We start from the raw sequence: 22,131 nt of genomic DNA, 5'->3' as shown, positions 1-22,131 counted from the left end.
CTTTAACAAGGAGTAGTATTTTACAAGTGAAAGCTGGAATATACTCTTAGTAGTGTGGCGGAGGAATAACTGGACAGACTAGATAAAACAAAGTGATCATCTGTGCTACTTAAGAGCATAAGAACTATCCTACTGGGTCAGGGGAAAAGTCCATCAAGCGCTGTATTCTATTTCCAACAGTGGCCAATCCAGGTCACAAGTATCTGTCAGGATCACAAAAAGCAGCAAAATTACATGCTGCTTACCCCAGAGACAGGCAGTGCATTAGGGTGGAGCTTAAATAACAGAAAAAATAAACATGATGATTTTCCAAGGTATTATCCCTAGAACGGCTCCACCTTAGCTGAAAATATTTGCCAAAACGTTCGAACCTTTCATTTGAATATCTAGAGGTAGCTCAATCATCTCAATGTTGACGAAAATCACAAATTTGTTTCAGGAATCAGTTCTGTATCAACTACGCAACATAGTCAGACAAACATTTTGCCACATACAAGTCTATAATGCAGCAATGCTGTAGAAAAGCAACAACATTTGTATAGTCTTGACAATATCAGTTTCTTGCTATCTGGATAAACCTTCCAGTGCAATGAGAAGTGAAGTTGTGGCTCATCATTTGTCACAAGGCCACTGTATTGCCTGCATGACGTCAGAGCTACTACTTGATGATATCAGTACCACAATTCCAGGAATAACATGTATAGAATGTTTGTACGTTTGGGAAGCTTGCCAGGTGCCCTTGGCCTGGATTGGCCGCTGTCGTGGACAGGATGCTGGGCTCGATGGACCCTTGGTCTTTTCCCAGTGTGGCATTACTTATGTACTTATGTCCTCTACTTGGCTCACTTTTATTACATAGAGCAGTGATTTAACCTATTGTGATGTCATAGTGGCTCATTCCACCAATAAGAGCCAACCTCATTAGTGATGTCACAATGGCTTGATTGTATAGAATGTTTGTACGTTTGGGAAGCTTGCCAGGTGCCCTTGGCCTGGATTGGCCGCTGTCGTGGACAGGATGCTGGGCTCGATGGACCCTTGGTCTTTTCCCAGTGTGGCATTACTTATGTACTTATCCACTGTTTCTGTTTCTCTTCTTTGGAAATCTTCCATTTGATGATGTCTTACAAGATTCTGCTCCTGTCTATCTTCTAACTGCTTCTCTTTTGCAGCTAATGGTACATTGATACCAGCCATTGATCCTCTTCTGCGCTTTTCAAGAACTCTTTGTCTTCAGCAACTGGCATCATGCTCAGAGTGTTGCAATGAGCTATGTCAAAGGGATCATCAAGCTCTCTGGCTTGCTGTGCTACAGAATTCCATCTTGTGTTCTTCTTAAGCAAATGCCGCTCTTCAAATTTTGTTCTAGTTTATTTTGGCAGTTTTGTGGATCTCTTATTGGGATTCTTGCTTGCTGCCAAAATTTTGTACAACCTGTTAATGCAGCAGCTGATGACTGATGATGTAAGCGTACTGGATAACATGTGATGCAGTTACATGTTCAATTTGTTGGTCCACTGTAGTCTATAAAATACTAACAGCCTAATTTGGTGCCCATATTCAAGAATGCCTGTGGAATACTACCTACTACTTATCATTTCTATAGCGCTACTAGACGTACGCAGTGCTGTACACTTGAACATGAAGAGACAGTCCCTGCTCGACAGAGCTTACAATCTAATTAGGACAAACAGGACAAACAAGAGATAAGGGAATATTAAAGTGAGGATGATAAAATAAGGGTTCTGAACAAGTGAATAAGGGTTAGGAGTTAAAAGCACCATCAAAAAGGTGGGCTGTTTAGCTTAGATTTGAAGACGGCCAGAGATGGAGCTTGACGTACCGGCTCAGGAAGTTTATTCCAGGCATGTGGTGCAGCAAGATAAAAGGAACGGAGTCTGGAGTTAGCAGTGGAGGAGAAGGGTGCAGATAAGAGAGATTTATCCAGTGAGGAACGTAGGGAGAGATGAGAGTGGAGAGGTACTGAGAAGCTGCAGAGGGAATACACTTATAAGTCAGTAAGAGGAGTTTGAACTGTATGCGGAAACAGATAGGAAGCCAGTGACGTGACTTGAGGAGAGGGCTAATATGATCATAGCGACACTGGCGGAATATAAGTCGTGCGGCAGAATTTTGAACAGATTGAAGAGGAGAGAGATGGCTAAGTAGGAGACCTGTGAGAAGCAAGTTGCAATAGTCTAAGCAAGAGGTGATAAGAGTGTGGATGAGGGTTCTCTACAAAGGTAGCAGGAGAGCAAATGATTGGCAGGGCAACTGTTTCCTGATTCTGGAATTATTTGATTCCTTCAGAAAATCAGTATTGTTGAGCTACCAGTAAATGTTCAACAATTTAACTGATGTTTTGACTGAAATGTTTCTTCATGTATACACACAAAATTATGGGATGAGAAGATTATTTTTATAAACTTGAAAAATAAGCTCCACCCTTGTAGTGCATTTTTTCAAGTTAACCTTGATAAAGATTTATGGATTTTGCATCCTGGAATTCATTCAAAATTTCTTTAAACTGAGCTATGCTATTTTTATTACATTGTCTTGCAACAAATTCCAGGGCTTAATTATAAAATATACCTTCAATTTGCTTTAACTGTATGGTTAGTAACTTTATGGTGTGCTCCCTAGTCTTCAACAGACAATTCAAACCAAGCACAGCAATAAATTGGCCCAATTGAAAATCTACAATTTCAAGAACAAAAATACATTCTAAATTATGTTTGGGGATTCTGCTTCCTATTTAACTTTATTATATTTAATTGGCTGCCTTTTGTCACTAACAGGACTGTAGAGTCCAAGTTGGCAGCAATTTTGGGTGGTGTCAGAGTTGGGCTCTGTTGCCTACCATTAAAATTATGTGGAATTATGCAATTATCTGTGTTTATCAATTTATACAATTACGCATAGGCTGAATTATCTAGGGTAGGGGTTCTCAACCCAGTCCTCAGGTCACACCATCAGTCTAGTTTTCGTGCTATCCACAATGAATATGTACAAGATAGATTTGCATAAAATGAAGTTAATGCATGCAAATTTATGAGCTTGAAATCCTGCTTTCAGGATTACTCACAGATTAAAAATCCTCCTAGAAAGTAGATAAAATGGAAGCAACCTTTAAAAGATTTCTCAGATATGTTAGTGATCCAGCATTTTACCTGTATCTTTCCCTACCTGTCCTGTAATGTTTTCTAAGAAATCCCAGTGTTTACAGCCTTGGCTATTTGGACATTAATGGTCGTCGATGGGCTACAAATTTCCAGACACAGTTAAATGTGCATTTCTATTCCTGAGACAATCTCAGTCTTATACAACAGAACTTCCGAGTGAATGTTTTGCAGGTTCATGTCATTCTGCATGGCAGTCTTTCTACCCTTCCAGCCTCCACCTGTACATGAGAGTCTGGTAGCCAGATACTTCTGCAAACACCTCCAATATTTCTGTAGTCTTGAAAAGTTAAAATCCAGCAGTTTCGCAGGAGCCCTGGTCTTCCTTTTTTTTTTTCCTTCTTCATCTACTTCAGTTCTATTTCTGTTTGCAACTGGCTGCAGCTGGTTGTATTTTGTTAAGTAAGCAAAACAGGCAGTCTCTTTTGGCTCTCTTTCATATCAAAACTGACTTTTTAGAATCAAAATGGAGTCTGTTCACAGTGACCATCTGATGTCCACAGGCTTAGGGATAAACGCCACAGTTTGCAACTGAACTCTCCATCCTACTTACTATCCCCTAAGGCCCCCAAAGGCTGTGCAATGGGGCCCTTATCTACAATTCTAACCAGGTGTCCAATGGACTTGACTCACTATCACTAGGATTTTTGTTTTTCTTAAGACAAGTTATAAACATAACATAGTAAACATAGTAGGTGACGGCAGAAAAAGACCTGTACGGTCCGTCCAACCAGTATGCCCAACAAGATAAACTCATATGCGCTACTTTATATGCATACCTGACCTTGATTTGTATCTAACATTTTCAGGGCACAGACCGTAAAAGTCTGCCCAGTACTAGCCCCGCCTCCCAACCACCGGTACTACCACCCAATCTCCGCTAAGCTTCTGAGGATCCATTCCTTCCGAACAGGATTCCTTTATGTTTATTCCATGCATTTTTGAATTCTGTTACCGTTTTCATCTCTACCACCTCCCGCAGGAGGGCATTCCACGTATCCACCACTCTCTCCGTGAAAAAAATACTTCCTGACATTTTTCTTGAGTCTGCCCCCCTTTAATCTCATTTCACGTCCTCTAGTTCTACCGCCTTCCCGTCACCAGAACAGGTTTGTTTGCGGATTAATACCTTTCAAATATTTGAATGTCTGTATCATATCACCCCTGTTTCTCCTTTCCTCCAGGGTATACATGTTCAGGTCAGCAAGTCTCTCCTCATACCTTATGTAACGCAAATCTCATACCATTTTTGTACCTTTTCTTTGCACCGCTTCAATTCTTTTTACATCCTTAGCAAGATATGGCCTCCAAAACTGAACACAATACTCCAGGTGGGGCCTCACCAACGACCTGTACAGGGGCATTAACACCTCCTTTCTTCTGCTGCTCACACCTCTCTCTATACAGCCTAGCAACCTTCTGGCTACGACCACCACCTTGTCACACTGTTTCGTCGCCTTCAGATCCTCTATCACCCCAAGATCCCTCTCCCCGTCTATACATATCAGACTCTCACCTCCTAACACATACGTCTCCCGTGGATTTCTACTCCCTAAGTGCATCACTTTGCATTTCTTCGCATTGAATTTTAATTGCCAAACATTAGACCATTCTTCTAGCTTCTGCAGATCTTTTTTTATGTTTTCCATTCCCTCCGGGGTGTCCACTCTGTTACAAATCTTGGTGTCATCCGCAAAAAGGCAAACTTTACCTTCTAACCCTTCGGCAATGTCACTCCCAAATACATTGAACAGAATCGGCCCCAGCACCAATCCCTGAGGCACTCCACTACTCACCTTTCCCTCATCCGAGCAAATTCCATTTACCACCACCTTCTGGCATCTGTCCGTCAACCAGTTCCTAATTCAGTTCACCACGTCGGGGCCTATCTTCAGCCTGTCAAGTTTGTTCAAGAGTCTCCTGTGGAGAACCGGGTCAAAAGCTTTGCTGAAATCTAAGTAGATTACATCTATAGCACGTTCCTGATTCAATTCTCCGGTCACCCAATCAAAGAATTCAATGAGATTCGTTTGACACGACTTACCTTTGGTAAAACCATGTTGTCTCGGATCTTGCAACTTATTGGCTTCCAGGAAATTCACTATCCTTTCCTACAGCATCGCTTCCATTACTTTTCCAATAACCGGTGAGGCTTACCGGCCTGTAGTTTCCAGCTTCTTCCATCACCACTTTTGTGAAGAGGGACCACATCCGCTGTTCTCCAATCCCATGGAACCTCTCCCGTCTCCAAGGATTTATTAAACAAATCTTTAAGAGGACCCACCAGAACCTCTCTGAGCTCCCTCAATATCCTGGGGTGGATCCCGTCTGTTGGCATTTATGAGGTAGAGGGGTTTATTCTGGAAGCCTCTTTTATAAAGGAACATAGGCATGGTTTTCAAGTCATCATTCTTATTGTTTAAAAACAAGTCTGCCTATCAGTCAATATTTGAGACAAACATATTTGCTTGTTTTTGGAGAATTTTACACAAAGTACAGGATTTAACAAATAGATTTTTGAATGGGGGATGTCCTTCAGTGGTGCTTAAGAAGGTTTATAAGCAAGCAAAATAGCTATTACAGTATTGGAATAAGGAAGACATGGATAACTCACTTGCATCCGCCTTTATATGCAGGATCAAATTATGTGGTCCAATTATTTGTCACCCATTCTATCAAGACATCAGGCCTTTGAGGAGTTTTCTATGATTGTGTATCAGAGGAGAAAAAAATTTGGAAGTGGTGATGCTTGAAAAACATTTGAAGATGGAAAATCAGCTAGTACGTGGTCATTAGCGCTGTAATCATTATAATTGCTGTGCATATACTACTGAAGGATAGTCATGGAAAATTCATAATATGGAGATTGCAGCAAGCTGTAATACTAATTGTGATTCTTCATCTGTAGTGTACGCTATAAGGTATATCAAGGGAGAACTATAAGAATTATGCATCTGCATTTGAATTAACACAAAAGTCGTATCCGCAATGGTGTGCAAATAGCTCCCTTGATGACGGATGGCAAAGTCACACAAAATTAAAGATATCTGTTGAAGAATAAAAGATCATGTACTGCCACTGATGTGCAGGAGATTGTGAAGAGGGTTTGAATTATAGAGAACAATACTGGATACACACAATTCCGTCCAGCCGGGTAGTTTAAATAAAATAGTGGAATGACTGTCTCTACTCTACTAGGTAAAGATGGAACGTTCAACAGCACTAATTGGTAGTAAGATTGAAGGTTTGGTTTTTAAGTAGAGCACCATCTTGGATATACTTTCAGGACAGTAAACATGACTTGAGTGATAATGTATGCATTTTAGAGATGATTTACGATGAGTGATTATAACCACCTCATATTGCATTGATGGTCTTCTTTCACGTTGCAGTGGAACACCCTAACTCAAAAACGCACTTGTGTTGATATGAAAAATCTGGTGCAGCACGGAGGAGCTATTATTATATCTGAAGATTAACTCAGAGTAAGTGATTTTTATGAAAAGAATGATGAGTTTTCATAAAGTTTTTCTGTCTTGAAAAGATTGAATTTTTGATTTTTTCAAGAATATTTACAGAACACAATTGAAAGATCACAATAATTTTATGGGCTGATGATTATACTGGATGAGGATTGAAGCTAAGTGATAGAAGCAAAGCAACGGTGGCCTCTTATATGATAGTCCATCATACTTATTTAAAGTAACATAACAATATACATTGTGATAAATAAGAGGCTGTCCTAGCCGGGGCAGGCCACTAGATGGCGCTGTTCCCCTAAAGATGTCCATGATGTCCGGGGTAAGCCACTAGAGGGCACTAGGAGAATAGGTGAAGGTTGCTAGGACCGGGGAGAGCCCTGGGAGGTCCACAGGTGTAGGAGGTTATGGGCTGGGTCCTGTGTAGCTAATTAACCACTTTATACCCCACCTGAGAGGTGAAAGGAAGAGAAGAGAGCTGGTAGCTGAAGAAAGAGAATCCCCCTGAAAAGAACTGGCTAAACCCTAGAGACTTGTGGTAAGAAGTCCCTAAAGCATTAGTGTTGGACTGTGTAGCCTCAGTACTTAGAGGAACTGTGAGTCTAAAGGAAGGCAGGACTGGGTGTCCAAAGAAGAAGTAGGGCTGTGTGTCCCAGTACTGAGAAGCAGGCTGCAAAGCCTGGTGTTAGAAGTCCCCAAAGTATTGAGGTTAATGCTGAGCCCAGGAATCGGTGTGGGGAGGCTCAGTGTGAAGATATGTAAATGTATAAAGTATTTAAGCTAGAAGAACAGTGCCCAGGGGCTGGAATAAAGAATTGCCTGAATATGCTGTTGGTAAGACCTGGTTAATTTTGCCTCGGGAGAACCAGGTCACCCTGAGCGTGAAAGGATAACATGCTAATCTGCATACAATTTGCATACTGAGAACCAGCTCACCCTGAGTGAAAAAGGGGCCCAGGAGCTTAAGGTTGGATTGCTCAGGATGCTGGGAAGAGACTGTTTGGAGTCCTGTTCGGAGGCCACAGGCCAGTGAGGCCTGCTAGAGAGTGGGAGCAGAAGCCTCATCTTCACAACATGTAATTCTCAGTGAAATTAGGATTACTGAACAGAGTAAGTCCATTTGAAGGAGTCACTGAGGGTAGTGACTGGGAGGTCCGTGGGTGGGAAGAAGCCCAGTCCATGGGAATGTTTATGGAATAAAATGAAGAGAAAAAGTGCAGGGAGAAAAGGGTCCCTGGACTGAATGACAAGGAGGGAGGAGTTAGGATAAGATAAAGTGTTTGCCCTGGGAGGGGGGGGGGGGGGGGGTCCTTGGTTACCTGCAAGTTTAAGCTACTTGATAGTTCCCTGCCATTGACCAAGAGGAGAAGGGGAGTCCCATTTTAAGAGAAACAGACCAATGGTTGCAAAGGAGAGTTGTGGCTTACCAAAATGGCAACTGTACTGAGAACTCTATAGGTGTGGGTAGAAGAGAAACCCAGTCTGGGAGTGGAGCCAGGAAGTGCCCATCCTAGCATCACAGTGGTGTCAATGCAAAGGATCATTCTGCAGGGAGGTCAGACCACAAGGGATCGGGACCTGGAAAGCAGTGAGGATGTGAGCCTTTGAGGATGTGAAGTCTCTGGGATAGACATGGACAGGAGCACTTGTCTATATGTAAATATCCCCCAGGAAGTGCAATGGTACAGGCGTTCCCCACTGAACAGAAGTTTGAACTTAATTATATAAGAATTATACAAATAACTATGGGACAGCAGCTAGACTCATAATCGGTAAAACAAAATATGAAAGCGCTAAACCGAGAAACTACATTGGCTCCCACTCAAAGAACGCATCACGTTCAAAATATGCACTCTAGTCCACAAAATCATTCACGGAGATGCACCTGCCTACATGTCAGACCTGATAGACTTACCACCCAGGAATGCCAAGAGATCATCCCGCACATTCCTCAATCTGCACTTCCCTAACTGCAAAGGTCTAAAATACAAACTAATGCACGCATCAAACTTTACCTATTTGAGCACACAGCTATGGAACGCATTGCCGCGCAACCTAAAAACGATTTACGAATTAACGAACTTTTGCAAACTGCTGAAGACCCATCTCTTCAACAAGGCATACCACAAAAATTAACAAATGTGAACATATATAACTCCTATACATATACTCAGAACTGTATTACAAAATCTGCTTGTTATACTACTATAATGTTTCTTCATTATCATGTTGCCCACGATCCTACTGTAATACTAAATGTATATTTTCTAACACATTTCCATTATTCATGATGTATTGTAAGCCACATTGAGCCTGTAAAGACGTGGGAAAATGTGGGATACAAATGCAATAAATAAATTCAAGTTACTATTTGCCAGTTGCAAAAGTTAAATAAAAGTTGAGTTTTTGTTAAGCTACGGAGTGCAGCGTGGTTCCAGGACTGAAGAGCTGAGTGGAACCCTGAATGATACAGTCTCTTCCAAACCTTTGGATCGCTATTCTGGACCACTGACTATAAGTGGAGGTGTGGGGTAAGATTGGCCCATGTGAAAGCAAAGACTGTGAGGTTTAAAGTGAGAAAGATTGTGTACTTGTTTTGTGGCCCGGGTCCAGAGCTAGAACCAGGTGAGACCTGGTTTACATATGTTTAACTAGTAAAAAAGGCCCGTTTCTGACACAATTGAAACGGGCGCTAACAAGGTTTTCCTCGGAGTGTGTATGTTTGAGAGAGTGTGTGTGAGAGTGACTGTGTGAGAGAGAGTGAATCTGCGAGTGTGTGTGTGTGACAGGGAGAGTGAGACTGGGTGCGAGTGTGTCTGTGAGAGAGAGTGTGTGCGCCTGGGGCCCCTCCCTCCCTCCCACCCAGTTCCAGTGTCCCCCCCTTCCTCCGTGTTCCAGGATCGTCGTTCTCCCTCCCTCCGAGTTCCAGGGTTGTCCCCCACCCCCCGTTTTTTTTTTTTTTTTTTAGTTTTTGTACAGGTGGTGCATTCCCCCCCCTCCTCCCCTCTCGTCTCCTCCTCCACATTCCAGACCCCCCTCCCTCCGAATTCCAGACCCCCTCCCTCCCCCTTCCCCACCTCCGAGTTCCAGACCACTCCCGCTCTCCGAGTACCAGACCCCACCTCCCTGCCTCCCTCCCTCCGATTTGCAGACCCCCTCCCTGTCTCCGAGTTCCAGACCCCACTTCCCTGCCTCTGATTTGCAGACCCCCCCCTTCCTCCGATTTCCCGACCCCCCCCCCCCCAGAGTTCCTGAACCCTGGACCCCCCCTCCCCCCCCGTCACAACCCTCTCGAGCCCCCCTTCCTGCCCGCCGCCAACCCTCGGGGCTTCGGAGCCCATCTGTGAAGAAAGTTACGGACACAGGCAGGCAGACGCATAAAATGTTGGGGGTGAGAATTATATAGGACGCATCATAATGGGTCTAGTGACATCAGCTAGGGCTTCGGAGCCCATCTGTGAAGAAAGTTACGGACACAGGCAGGCAGATACATAGAATGTTGGAGGTGAGAATTATTATATAGGATAGTGAAGTGGTATCAATTTTGATGGAAGCAGGTGAAAGCTTGGCTCTTCAACCAGGCCTTTAATGGAAGTAGTAACTAACTTGTTAGTCTCACCCTCACACACAAGGAGTGACATGGGCTGCACATACTGCAGCAGGACGTGTTTATCTACTCCTACCCTAGCTAGGATAATATTTAACCATCTCTCTGACCTCATGTGCACAGTTCTTTAAATTAGTTACCTTATTTTCTAACTCCTCTTACTCTCTTACCTATTCTGTATGTTCCATCATTGCTTATACCCTTCACTGTCAATTAAAATGTTCTATTACGTATTGTGTAGACATTGTAAGTAGTATACCACGCCAGGGGCGTATCTGCGTGGGGCCACAGGGGCCTGGGCCCCCGCAGATTTCGCCCTGGACCCCCCTACCATCGACCCTCTCCACCTCCCCCTCCCTCCTGCACGCCCACCACCAACCCGTCGCCGATCTTTGCTGGCGGGGGACCCCAAGCCCCCGCCAGCCGAAGTCCTCTCTTCCGTGCAGGATGCAAGTTTCAACGCTTCCTGTTCTTCTGAGTCTGACATCCTGCACGTACAACGTGCAGGACGTCAGACTCAGAATTTGGAACTCAGTCTGACGTCCTGCGCCTTGTATGTGCAGGACGTCAGACTCAGAAGAACAGGAAGCATTGCAACTTGCAGCCTGCATGGAAGAGAGGACCTCGGCTGGCGGGGGGTTGGGGTCCCCCCACCAGCAAAGATAAGTGACAGCAGCGGGGGAGGGTTGGCGGCGGCGGGAGGGGGTGGAGAGTGTCATTGGTGGCGAGGGGGGGTCTGGCAGTGGCGGGGGGGGGGGTCCGGAAATGGCGGGGGGGGGGGGGGGGGCGGTGGCGCCAGGGGGGGGGCTAAAATGTGCCCCCTCCCTCTGGCTCTGGCCCCCCCTACCGCCAGAGTCCAGATACGCCCCTGTACCACGCCATACTTTGTGTTATTATTTGAATATTTTTACTGCTGTAATTGTCTATGGCTCATGATTGATTTATTCTTACTGTACACCGCCTTGAGCGAATTCCTTCAGAAAGGCGGTAAATAAATCCTAATAAATAAATAAATAGGCTTAAAACAGGCCCTTTTGGACTTCTCACATAAACGCTCTGTTATAAATTCAGGCCCTTTATGTATTACTTTGGCAATGCATGTAATAATTGTTATGCCAATTAAAGGACCTGAATTAAAAAGGTTAGCTTTTTCTATCTTTGGAATAAAAATGGGAAGGATGTGTCGTCACATGGAAAACTATCACTCTTTTTTCTCTAACCACAGATGACCCATGAGGACTCTGCAGACTATATCAGAGACAGCAATTTGTGTTCTTGAGTGCTGCAAGCAGACAATACATGCAAACTACCCTGGTTAGGTACTTTGCACCCTGGTCAAATTGCATCTCAACAAATCCCTTAAATTGCCAATCTCTACAAGGTACAAAGTTAAAAGACATTTTTCTTCAGTTTTAAGTGCATAATTACAAGTTATTTGCCCCCTTTTTAACAGATTCAACAGAAGAGAACAGTGAATATAACAGGTGCAAAATTCTGGACACCCTTGTGGGGTCAGTAACATCCTCCAAACATGCCTGCAGCCAGCTTTCTATTCATGTTTTTGTATACCTCTACTACCCCAGATTATCAGTACCAATGCCAGCCTGAGCAAGCAATGTTGCAGGTCTTCTGTCCTTCCCCACCATCACCACCACGGACAACACTACAGGAGAGAAGTAGATATGGAAAGTGCCTCCCTCCAAAAAAAAAAAAAAAAAGACGACTTGTAGGACTGAGGTTAGGTAGGATCTTGAAGATGAAAAATAGGGATTCAGAAAATGGCTAGAAGAGTGGGCACAGTGATTAGATGGAAACAGGAACAGACTGAAAAGGAGCTTGGGGATTAGGGAGCCAATAAGGACTAGATAAGGTAGGGCTATGTGTAAAGAAGTGTATTAGATGTTGTGGGATCTAAAACAATATGCAAACACTAAAACACGGAGAGTCCCCCCCCCCCCCCCCCCCCCCCCCCCCCCCCCCCCCCCCCCCAAAAAAAAAAACAGGACATGGAAAATTTGCTAAGAAGTATCACTGCTATCAAAATAACATACTGTCAGTTACTGTGAAGAGCTTTTACTTAGAAGCAAATTACACAGGAATATAGCAGACAGGTTATCTGTCCGTCAAGGAGGATGCTACCATAAACAATAAGCCTAAAGAGCTGACAGACTGCTACGTCCTGATAGAATGGGTCCAGAGCTCTGAAAGAAGAATGGGAATATTTTTGAAAATCTACAACCCCAAATCTCTCTTAATAACAGCACTACCTGTCTATAGCATTACTGCCTGGCACAAAGATTTCAACCAGGCTGCTTACCTCAGTCAGTCAGCCTTTTGGAAGTATGTCATGAGGTAAGCTTAGCCACAGAGCACAGGGCTATCATCTTCTGTACCCAATTCCACCGTCCCTAGTTTCTCTTTCTCCTGCCCCTTGATACTTCTTTATCTGACTGTTTTGATATGTACACCGTTTACTGTTATTTTTGAAAGTTAGAACAGCAAATAAATGAAGTAGCCTAAAACATGAAGCTAAGCTTCTTTACTAAATCTTTGCAGGGTTTTATTCTTTGTTTACAGTATGCTTCTGCTTTAATACACACAGTTAGCTTTCAGCATTACACAGTAAAAGACAAGCTGCCAACAAATAAGGTTATTTTACTCCACCAAGTTTACCTAGTTTTTCCTCCCAGCTATGTCACTGCAGAACCTATTTTATTTCCAATATTTCCCTCTTATGCTCTTAGAATTAATCCTTTGGTGGATTCAAAGCAAGTAAGTGCATCGGGCTATTTATCACAATACAAATAAACCCATGCAAACATGAACCCTTTTACATTAACCTCTGCATCTAATTATGTCACATTAACGTGGGGGGTTTAAAAACTTTCAGGCCTCTGGAAGCACACTTTTCCCTCTCATCATCATCCTCCCTCTGAGACCCCAGGAAACATTCTCTTCTCATTTTATCCCCAGACCACAGCAAGCACTCTACATCCCTTTCCCCACTCCAGACCCCAACAACACTCTCCCCACTCCCCTCAAATTCTTGAAAGCACTCTCCTAGTAACACAGTAAATGACAGCAGATAAAGACCCACATGGTCCATCTATCCAGCCTGCCCAACAAGGTGACCAGAACTGTGTGGGCCCCAGCCACTCATGCTTAAACATTGGTTGTCAAGTCTCCACCATGCCAACCACATAGGCAGCCAAACAAGATGGGAGTCTTGGTTACAACCATAGTAAGTAAAGCAATGGGCTGAGAACCAGGGAAGCTGAGGTTTAAATCATGCTTCTGCCACTGACACTCCTTGTAACCTTGGGCAAGTCACTGTTTTGAATTGCCTCAGGCAGCAATTCCCAAACCTGGTCCTGGAGGTACCCCAATCAGTCAGGTTAGGACATTCATAATGAATATTCATGAGAGAGATCTGCATGCACTGCTTCCAAGGCAAGCAAATCCAACTCATGAATATTCATTGTGGATATCCTGAAAATCTGATTGGCTGGGGTGCCTTCAGGACCAGGTTTAGGAACCACTGGCCTCAAGTATCCACCTAAATTGTAAACTCTGTGGTGCAGGGGCATAATGTACCTGAATACTTATCTCCACTGTAAACTGCAGTGTACATCCATTAGCTCTATAAAAATAAGCATTATAATTACATTACAGTAGGTTGCTTGTACACTGCATGTACTGTACCTTTGACAGTTCAAAGAATAACTAGGCCTTACTAAGAATTACTTTTCCTCCAAGTCCCCAGTACGCACTCCCCCCTCCCTCCAGACTCCAGTAAGCTTCGTAGCCTCTGAAACTCCTAGCATCTCTATGGCTACTGACTGCTTCTTAAGCCTTCAGGTGTTGTGGGTTTTGCTTTAGAGGTTGAAGAGTTCCATGGGTTGACAGGGGCTCGTCAATGTGCAGCAGTTTGTGACTGCTTGGATGCTAGCCAGATGACCCTGGTGGAAGGAGAAGGCAAATAACTGATGGGCCAACATAGCAGCCATAACTGATGACATCATCTGTTTCCTGTACAGAGCCCACTCAGGCCCAGGTTAAGGCATATCTGACAGGGCTCCCCCAAACCTTTGGGCTCTAGGAATATGCCTAGTTTTCCTGTGCTTTAATTCTGCCCTGACTTTTACCACCTTCCTCTAATTTTATGCATTCACCTCTCACTCAAGAAATTCTTCCTCACATTTTCTCTATGTTCCCACCAGCTTTTTACCATTGTTTTTCAGTTACTTCTTAGAAAACGCAACTTCTTGTACCTTAAATGTTTCTATCATATCCCTCCCAACGCTCCAACTTCCTCTTCCTTCTTGTTGTGCGCAAAACATGTAACATTCAGGTAGCCATCCTTTGGACTGCCTTCTTCCTTGCCTCTAGAACTGAATACTGTTCCCAACAACTGTTTAGTTAAATGGACACAAGTAACGAGAGTCTCACAAAAAGAACTATGTACCATGGCTGTTTAGAAGAGGTTTCTTAGTGTATGCAGACACTCTAAGTACTCAATTCCATTAATTACATCAATGTAATCATTTTTTTTAATTGTGCAAATAAGTTACATCTTGTCATCCTGCATTTCTCAATGTCATTCTTTTCTGAGCTTGTAGAGATTAGAATAGAGTAACACAACAGTGAGTGGCTTTGTACACCTTATCAGAAATACCTCCCCAAAAGATGACAGGTATGTAAAACACTACTAGAATTTCAATCACTAATGCAGATTTTTTTTGAACAAGAATTATTCTTACAGCTTTTAAATCATAAAATGAAAATTCCACTATGGAATTCAAGAAATACATGTAAAGGTTTTTGCTTCTTTAACCATATTATTTAATTGAAAATACATATTAAAGAAATTCATTTTGAAAGCAACATTCTGAAGAAATGAACCAAAAACTTATCCTACACATTTAGAGAGATACCAGTTCAAGAACACTGTGCAAAGATTAGCAGCATTCAATTAAAAACATCTGAAAATTTACCTTTCTTGCAATGTAAATGTCAAAAAATGGCTTGTTTCGGACACTAAATGGCTCGTGTGCTTTGTCAATAAGTCCATTCTTCATTTTCTCATGCCTTGGAAATATAATCTCTTTTTCAATACACGATAGTCGAATATTAAAATCACAATCTCCAACTGGTTGTCCCTGCCATGTTAAATAAAATAGGTGACAATTAGATTCAAACTATTTTTGTTCACAAATGCATATAAACAAGGATCGGAGTGTCTTTGCCTTTGTTGCTTACCTGGTGAGTAGTCCTGGGTTCCAGGGCTCACCCAAGTTCTGCCGAACTATACTTTCTCCTATCAAAAATTGTATGTTCTTATTACTAGCTACTATTATTAAAGGCTGGTCTATAAAAACTTCTCTGACAGGTTTCTCAAGGGTAGTATATCAAATATATGTAACTTGAAAAACCTCCTTAGTGAATCTGAAAAGTAGGGATCATTAACTTATACTGTGATCCATATTAAAATGTCAGGAACTTTCTGGATATGAAGCACAGACACCCGCATTTTGATTAAAAGCCGGAAGATAAATCAAATATAAAACTCACTACTCTGTAGTCTTGTACAGTTTTTGAATTCTAAACTGACTCTATAAAGATCCTGAAAAATTGGATGCACAAAGCAGACTCCTCCATGCCCCCAAGTTAATCTACAGTGATGTGAAAAAATTCCCCCTCCTAATTTCCCCTATTATTGCACATATATCACACTGAATGTTTTCTGATCTTTAATAAAATATTATATTTAGACAAAGAGAACCCAAGTAAAGCACATAACAAAGTTTTTACATTACTACTTAATTTATTTAAGGAACAAACTATCCAAATTCCACATCACTCATGTGAAAAAATAACTGTTCCATAACTTAATCAACTAATTGTCCAAATTTTAGATCCAGCTGATTGAACATTGCTAAAAAGGAGAATGATAATGAGCACAATTGCCTACGGAGTTACTGTGCAAATCTATTTGAAAAAAGCTATAGAAGTCAGCTATACCAGTGATTCCCAAACCTGGTCTGCAGTCATCATAGCCAGTCAGGTTTTCAAGATATCCACAAGGTGCTTCCAGGATCAGGTTTGGGAACTACTGAGTTACACCATTCAATTATTTACTTACATTTATTTCATGTCTTTTTTATTGGTAGTTCAAGGTAATTTGCATTAAGGTAGAGAAGACATTTTCCTACCCCCAGAGGATTTACTAATGTGTGCTAACCAATGTAATGCAGTTAAGTAAGCACCCCAAACAGTGAGCAAGCTTTTTCATTGTATCCAGGAAGTGGTAATTTGTATTGTATTTGGCACCCCAAAATATTGTGAAATGTTGGCACCTGTGGTAATGTGAGTCTTTTTATTCTCAATGGCCCTATTTACTGTGCACTCAAATTAGCACATATGAATATGCTTTAAGGCACACTATCTAATTAATGTACTTAACAGGTTCTAAGTTTGAACCCGAGGGTGAAATGATTTGCTCAAGGTCACAAGGAGTTTCCATAGTATTTGAACTCTTACGTCCATGGTTCTCAGCCTGTTGAACTAATAAACTAGGCTATTTCTCAAGAGATTAAAGAAGCTTAGAGGAAAGACAAGGTCGTACCAAGAAAACTAAATAAATGTGTTGCTTCAGTCTTTACTGTGAACGATAATGGACAGATAATCACCCAGAATTGCTCTTTCATGCTAAAGATTCAGAGGAAGTCTTGCAAATCACTGTAAAATTAGACAGTATAATAGACCATACCAATAAGCTAAAAAGTTAAGACATCACCAGCACTGGTATTCACACTACGATTCTGAAAGAACTGAAATATAAAACTGCAGAGTTGTTACTAGCAATCTAATGTATCACTAAAATCAGCCACAGAACACGGAGACGGGAGGGTGGCCAATGAAACCCCATTTTTAAAGAGAGCTCTAGGGGTGAGCCAGCATGCTACAGACCAGGAAGCATGTTAGTGTTAAAGAAAACAGTGAAAGATGTTCAAAAAAACAAAATTACTAGGTATATAGACAGGCATAGCTGAATGTGGGAGGAACAAAATGGATTTAATAAAGGGAAGTCTAGCTTTATCAGTCTTGAGAGCCTGCCATGAGTGGGAAAGCACGGGGTACAAATGTAACAAAAAATATTAGACTTTTTTGAAGTGTAAATAACCAATATGGATAAGTCTGAACCAGTCATTACAATTATTGAAAGAGTTAAAACATAATTGAACTGTGAGGCACTGTAGAAGGTCCAGGGACTGGATAAAAAATGGCAGATTAAATCTATTTCAACAACACCAAGGTGGCATCTATATGGAAAAAAAATAACTACAGGTATACAATGGGGCTAATTTTCAAAGCACTCAGACTTACAAAGTTCCATAGGTTATTTTGAAACTTTGTAAGTTTAAGTGTTTTGAAAACTTTATCAAACGCCTTTTGAAAATCCAGATTCACAATATCAACCGGCTCACCTTTATCCACATTTGTTCACCCCTTCAAAGAAATGTAATAGATTGGTGAGACAAGATTTGTTGGCTTTGAGGCGTATTTTCAAAGCACTTAGCCTTCCAAAGTTGCACAGATTTCTATGGAACTTTGGAAGGCTAAATGCTTTGAAAATGTGCCTCTTTGTCTCATTAATCCATGATTTTGAATATGCTCTGTAATTTTGTTCTTTATAATAGTCTCTACCATTTTGACAGGCATCCAATGATCACCAAATGGTGTGGTTTAATATTCAGACCAGTGTGGAGAGAGGTCATTCAAAAGTGATGGTTCTAGACTTCAAAAGAAATTAACTGAATAAGCACATAAGTACTGCCACACTGGGCCAGACCAAAGGTCCATCAAGCCCAGTATCCTGTTTGCAACAGTGGCCAATCCATGACTCTCCAATTTCCTCTGGAGTCTTAAATAAGGTACTTTGTCAAACGCCTTCTGAAAATCCAGATACACAATATCAACAGGCTCACCTTTATCCACATGTTTGTTCACCCCTTCAAAGAAATGTAATAGATTGGTGAGGCAAGATTTCCCTTCACTAAATCCATGTTGACTTTGTCTCATTAATCCATGTTTTTGAATATGCCTTGTAATTTTGTTCTTTATAATAGTCTCTGCCATTTTGCCCGGCACGGACGTCAGGCTCATCGGTCTATAATTTCCCTGATCCCCTCTGGAACCTTTTTAAAATATTGGCACTATATGGGCTACCCTCTAATCTTCCGGTACCACACTCAATTTTAAAGATAAATTACATATTACTAACAATAGTTCCCCAAGTTCATTTTTCAATTCTATCAGTACTCTGGGACAAATACCATCCGATCCAGATTTGCTACTCTTCAATTTGTCAAATTGCCCCATTACATCCTGTAGATTTATAGAGATTTCATTCAGTTTCTCTGACTTGTCAGCTTTGAATACCATTTCTGGCACCAGTATCCTAACCAAATCTTGCTTGGTGAAGACCGAAGCAAAGAATTCATTTAATCTCTCCGCTATGGCTTTGTCTTCTCTGATCGCCCCTTTTACTCCTTGGTCATCTAACGGTCCAACCGATTCTTTTGCCGGCTTCCTGCTTTTAATATACCTAAAAAAATTTTTACTATGTGTTTCCACAAATGAGACCCTGACATGTTACTTGAGCTTATTGGTGACACTGGTGAAACTGGTTCTGTGAAATTGGCTTCTAATTTCTGAACCTTCATACAGAAGAATTAGTCAATGTAGATAAAAAGAGGAAGAACTTGCAAAGCTAGAGGAATGATCTGGAATTTGGCAACTAAAATTCAATGATAAAAAATGTAGGGTCATGCATTTGGGCTCCAAAAACTGAGGGAACAGTACAGTTTAGGGGGTAAAGAACTTTTGTGCACAAAAGAGAAGCAGGACTCAGATGTGATCATATGTGATGATCTTAAGGTGACCAAACAGGTAGAAAAGGCAATGACGAAAGCTAGAAGGATGCTTGGGTGCATAGTGAGAGGAATGGCCAGTAGGAAAACGGAGGCGATGATGCCCCTGTATAAGACTCTGGTGAGACCTCATTTAGAATACTGTGTACAGTTCTGGAGACCGCACCTTAAAAAATATATAACCAAGATGGAGTCAGTCCAGAGGGCAGCTGCTAAAATGGTCAGTGGTCTGTCATAAAGCTAATAGGTACAGACTTAAAGATCTCAATATATATACTTTTGAAGAAAGGCAGGAGAAGGAAGATATGATAGAGCCATTTAAATAACTATACAGCATAAATTCACAGGAGGTGAGTCTGTCTCAATTGAAAGGAAGCTCTGGAATGAGGGGGCATAGGATGAAGGTGAAAGGGAATACACTCAGAAGTAACCTGAGGAAATACTTCTCCACGAAAAGGGTGGTGAATTCGTGGAACAGTGGAAGTTGTGGAGACGAAAACAGTATCTGAATTCAATAGAGTTTGGGACAAGTATATAGGATTAGGGAGAGTAGATGGCATGGATGGCCAGACTGGATAGGCCATATGGTCTTTAACTGCCTACAGTTTTCTATGTTTATCTATGATATGCATACAGAAAAACCTTCTCCCCCCCCCCCCCCTCCAATGCAGGAGGAAGTTGTTTGAGGTTAGATTGTCATGTGACCCTATCCTGGAGCAAAACTGAGGTACTTTCTTGTTAAATTGAGAGGCACAGAGATCTACTAAGGGGGTGCCCCATTCCCAAAAGAGCCTTCATACAACTTTGCTGTCCAGTGTCTAATATAATCAACTCTTAAGTCTCATCACTAATCTAATCTTTAAGAAAAAAAAACAGGTTTTCATAACAGAACTCTGTTGTTTGAAAGATAGAAATGAATCTAAAACCAATCCTAAGCTTTTAACTGAATTAAAAAAAGAAATTGTTATATCTTCACAATGAAAAGTTGAGAGTGGTCACATTAAGTCAAATTGAGACAAACAGAGAATTTGCATTTTTGCCACATTCAAGGGCAGTTAGCATTCACCCAAGCTTGAACCCTTTTTGTGTAAAGTTTTATTAACTAGAATAAATCATCAATTGTAATACATCCTCAATCAAGCACAGAAAAATAAAATTGAAGGTCATCTGCATACAACCTATAACTAATACCCAAATTAGCTAACAGCCTACACAGCCAAAACATAAACAAATTAAACAACAGAATGGATAAAGAAGAGCCCTGTGGTACAACCAAACTTAAAACTATCCAGTCTGACCTGGTATTTCCTTCAGCAACTTCAAGTTTATTATTCATTTACTATCCTGCCCCATGGAAAGACTTCTGGGCAGCTTACCATCTAAAATAGTAAAAGAGACAAGAACGTAGAAAAGTGGGATTTAGACATGACCTTCAGGATAGGGGAGTGGAACTACACTAATAAGATAGGATAGAAGTGGGGAAAAGCAAAAGGGAATGCCACAAGTATCTTCGAGATCTTACCAGGAAACCACTGGAAATTAATATAGACATTAATGGTATGCATCTTTGAAAAAGTGGGTCTTGAGGTCTGTTTTAAATTTATCCAGTGAGGTCTGTAGATGAAGAGAAATGGGGAGGCAGTTCCAAAGTTGGTGTCTTTGCACGTAAAAAATAATGTTTCTAGTGTGCTCATGGGTTTTTCTCGGTGGCTGGGTGCTACTAATTGACTGGGTTGTACAGATCTGAGTGTTCTTGCTGGGCAGTAAGGAATGAGGTGGCAGAAGAGATAAAGGGGCTGTCCAGTATGTAAAATTTTGAAAATAAACAGTAGGACTTTATAAGTGATACGATGGGTGACAGGAAGCCAACAGCTTCTTTAAGATATGGGGTGACACGATCATATTTGTGTGATCATATTTATGTGATCTGAAGGCTGTTGTAAAGTGAATTACAGTAATCTAATTAGGAAATGACCAGTGAATGAACCAGTATGTTCAGCGCCGTCGGGAGAATCAGAGAACGGATGGAACGAATAAGTTGTAGTTTGTAAAAAGAGAGTCTAACGACCAAGAGATTTGTGGAAGAAAAGGTAGGTTGGAATCTACAAGTGTTTCAAGGATACAGATTACATCTACCTGGTGTACAGGAATGTTTGAAAGAGAAATTGGTGTGGATAGAGTAGGACTCAGTTTATGTTAGAAAAATATGGTTTTGGATTTGTTCGGATTGAGATGCAATTTGTGTTGAGTCAGTCTGAAATCTGAATGAATATGTTTGAAACTAATGCTTAGTCCAGAAAGATTTAAACCATGAAAACACTGTACCTGAGACAGTGAAAGAATTTAAATGATTAATTAGTATAGCACGATTCACAGTAAGAAAGGCAGCTGCTACATCTAGTGACACTAGAAGAAAAGAACATTTTTTGCCCTTATCAAAACCTAGCCGAATCTCATCAAGCATTGATATTAACAATGTTTTGGTATTATGGTTAGACCTGAAACCAAATTGAAATGTGTCAAATAGGTTGTTCTCAACTTTGCTAGAATCCATACAGGGCTTTTTAAATACTACTTTAACAGTCACTACCTTTAATAAAGCAGTCTCAAAACCTCCCTCAAGAGATTTCTTAATAATCATAGACACTGATGGATCTATATCAGATTTTAAGACCTTCAGAACTGAAGTAGAACAGGGGTTAAGAGAACTACTGCAATTACTCAGAGTTTCAATTGATGTTATAACACCCTGCGGAGTTAGTAGGTAAAAAGGCTGTCCAGACTTCAGTAGCGTCAAAGGTTTTTAGCTCAATGCTTCCTGAAAATGAATTGACAGCAGTCTTAGCGTTTCGTTGAAAATGGTAAGCACATTGTTGACAACAAAGAATAGACTGTTCTAAAACTCTAGGAATAACAGTGATTCAACAACAGCA

General features: G+C 41.4%; 1 protein-coding gene across 2 annotated transcripts in view; it reads right to left on the bottom strand.

The window, feature by feature from the left end:
* Window positions 1-22,131, bottom strand: part of RNGTT (RNA guanylyltransferase and 5'-phosphatase) — a 723,922-nt gene that overhangs the window by 366,151 nt on the left and 335,640 nt on the right. For both annotated transcript variants that reach the window (XM_030199106.1, XM_030199105.1), the window contains exon 11: window positions 15,260-15,424. In XM_030199106.1, the coding sequence (XP_030054966.1) occupies window positions 15,260-15,424 (165 nt within the window). The remainder of the gene's footprint in view (window positions 1-15,259; window positions 15,425-22,131) is intronic.

Source organism: Microcaecilia unicolor, chromosome 3 (assembly GCF_901765095.1).
Source record: "Microcaecilia unicolor chromosome 3, aMicUni1.1, whole genome shotgun sequence".
NCBI lineage: Eukaryota > Metazoa > Chordata > Amphibia > Gymnophiona > Siphonopidae > Microcaecilia > Microcaecilia unicolor.
The sequence above is the reverse complement of the archived record's forward strand: the minus strand, read 5'-3'. Positions and strand labels throughout refer to the sequence as shown.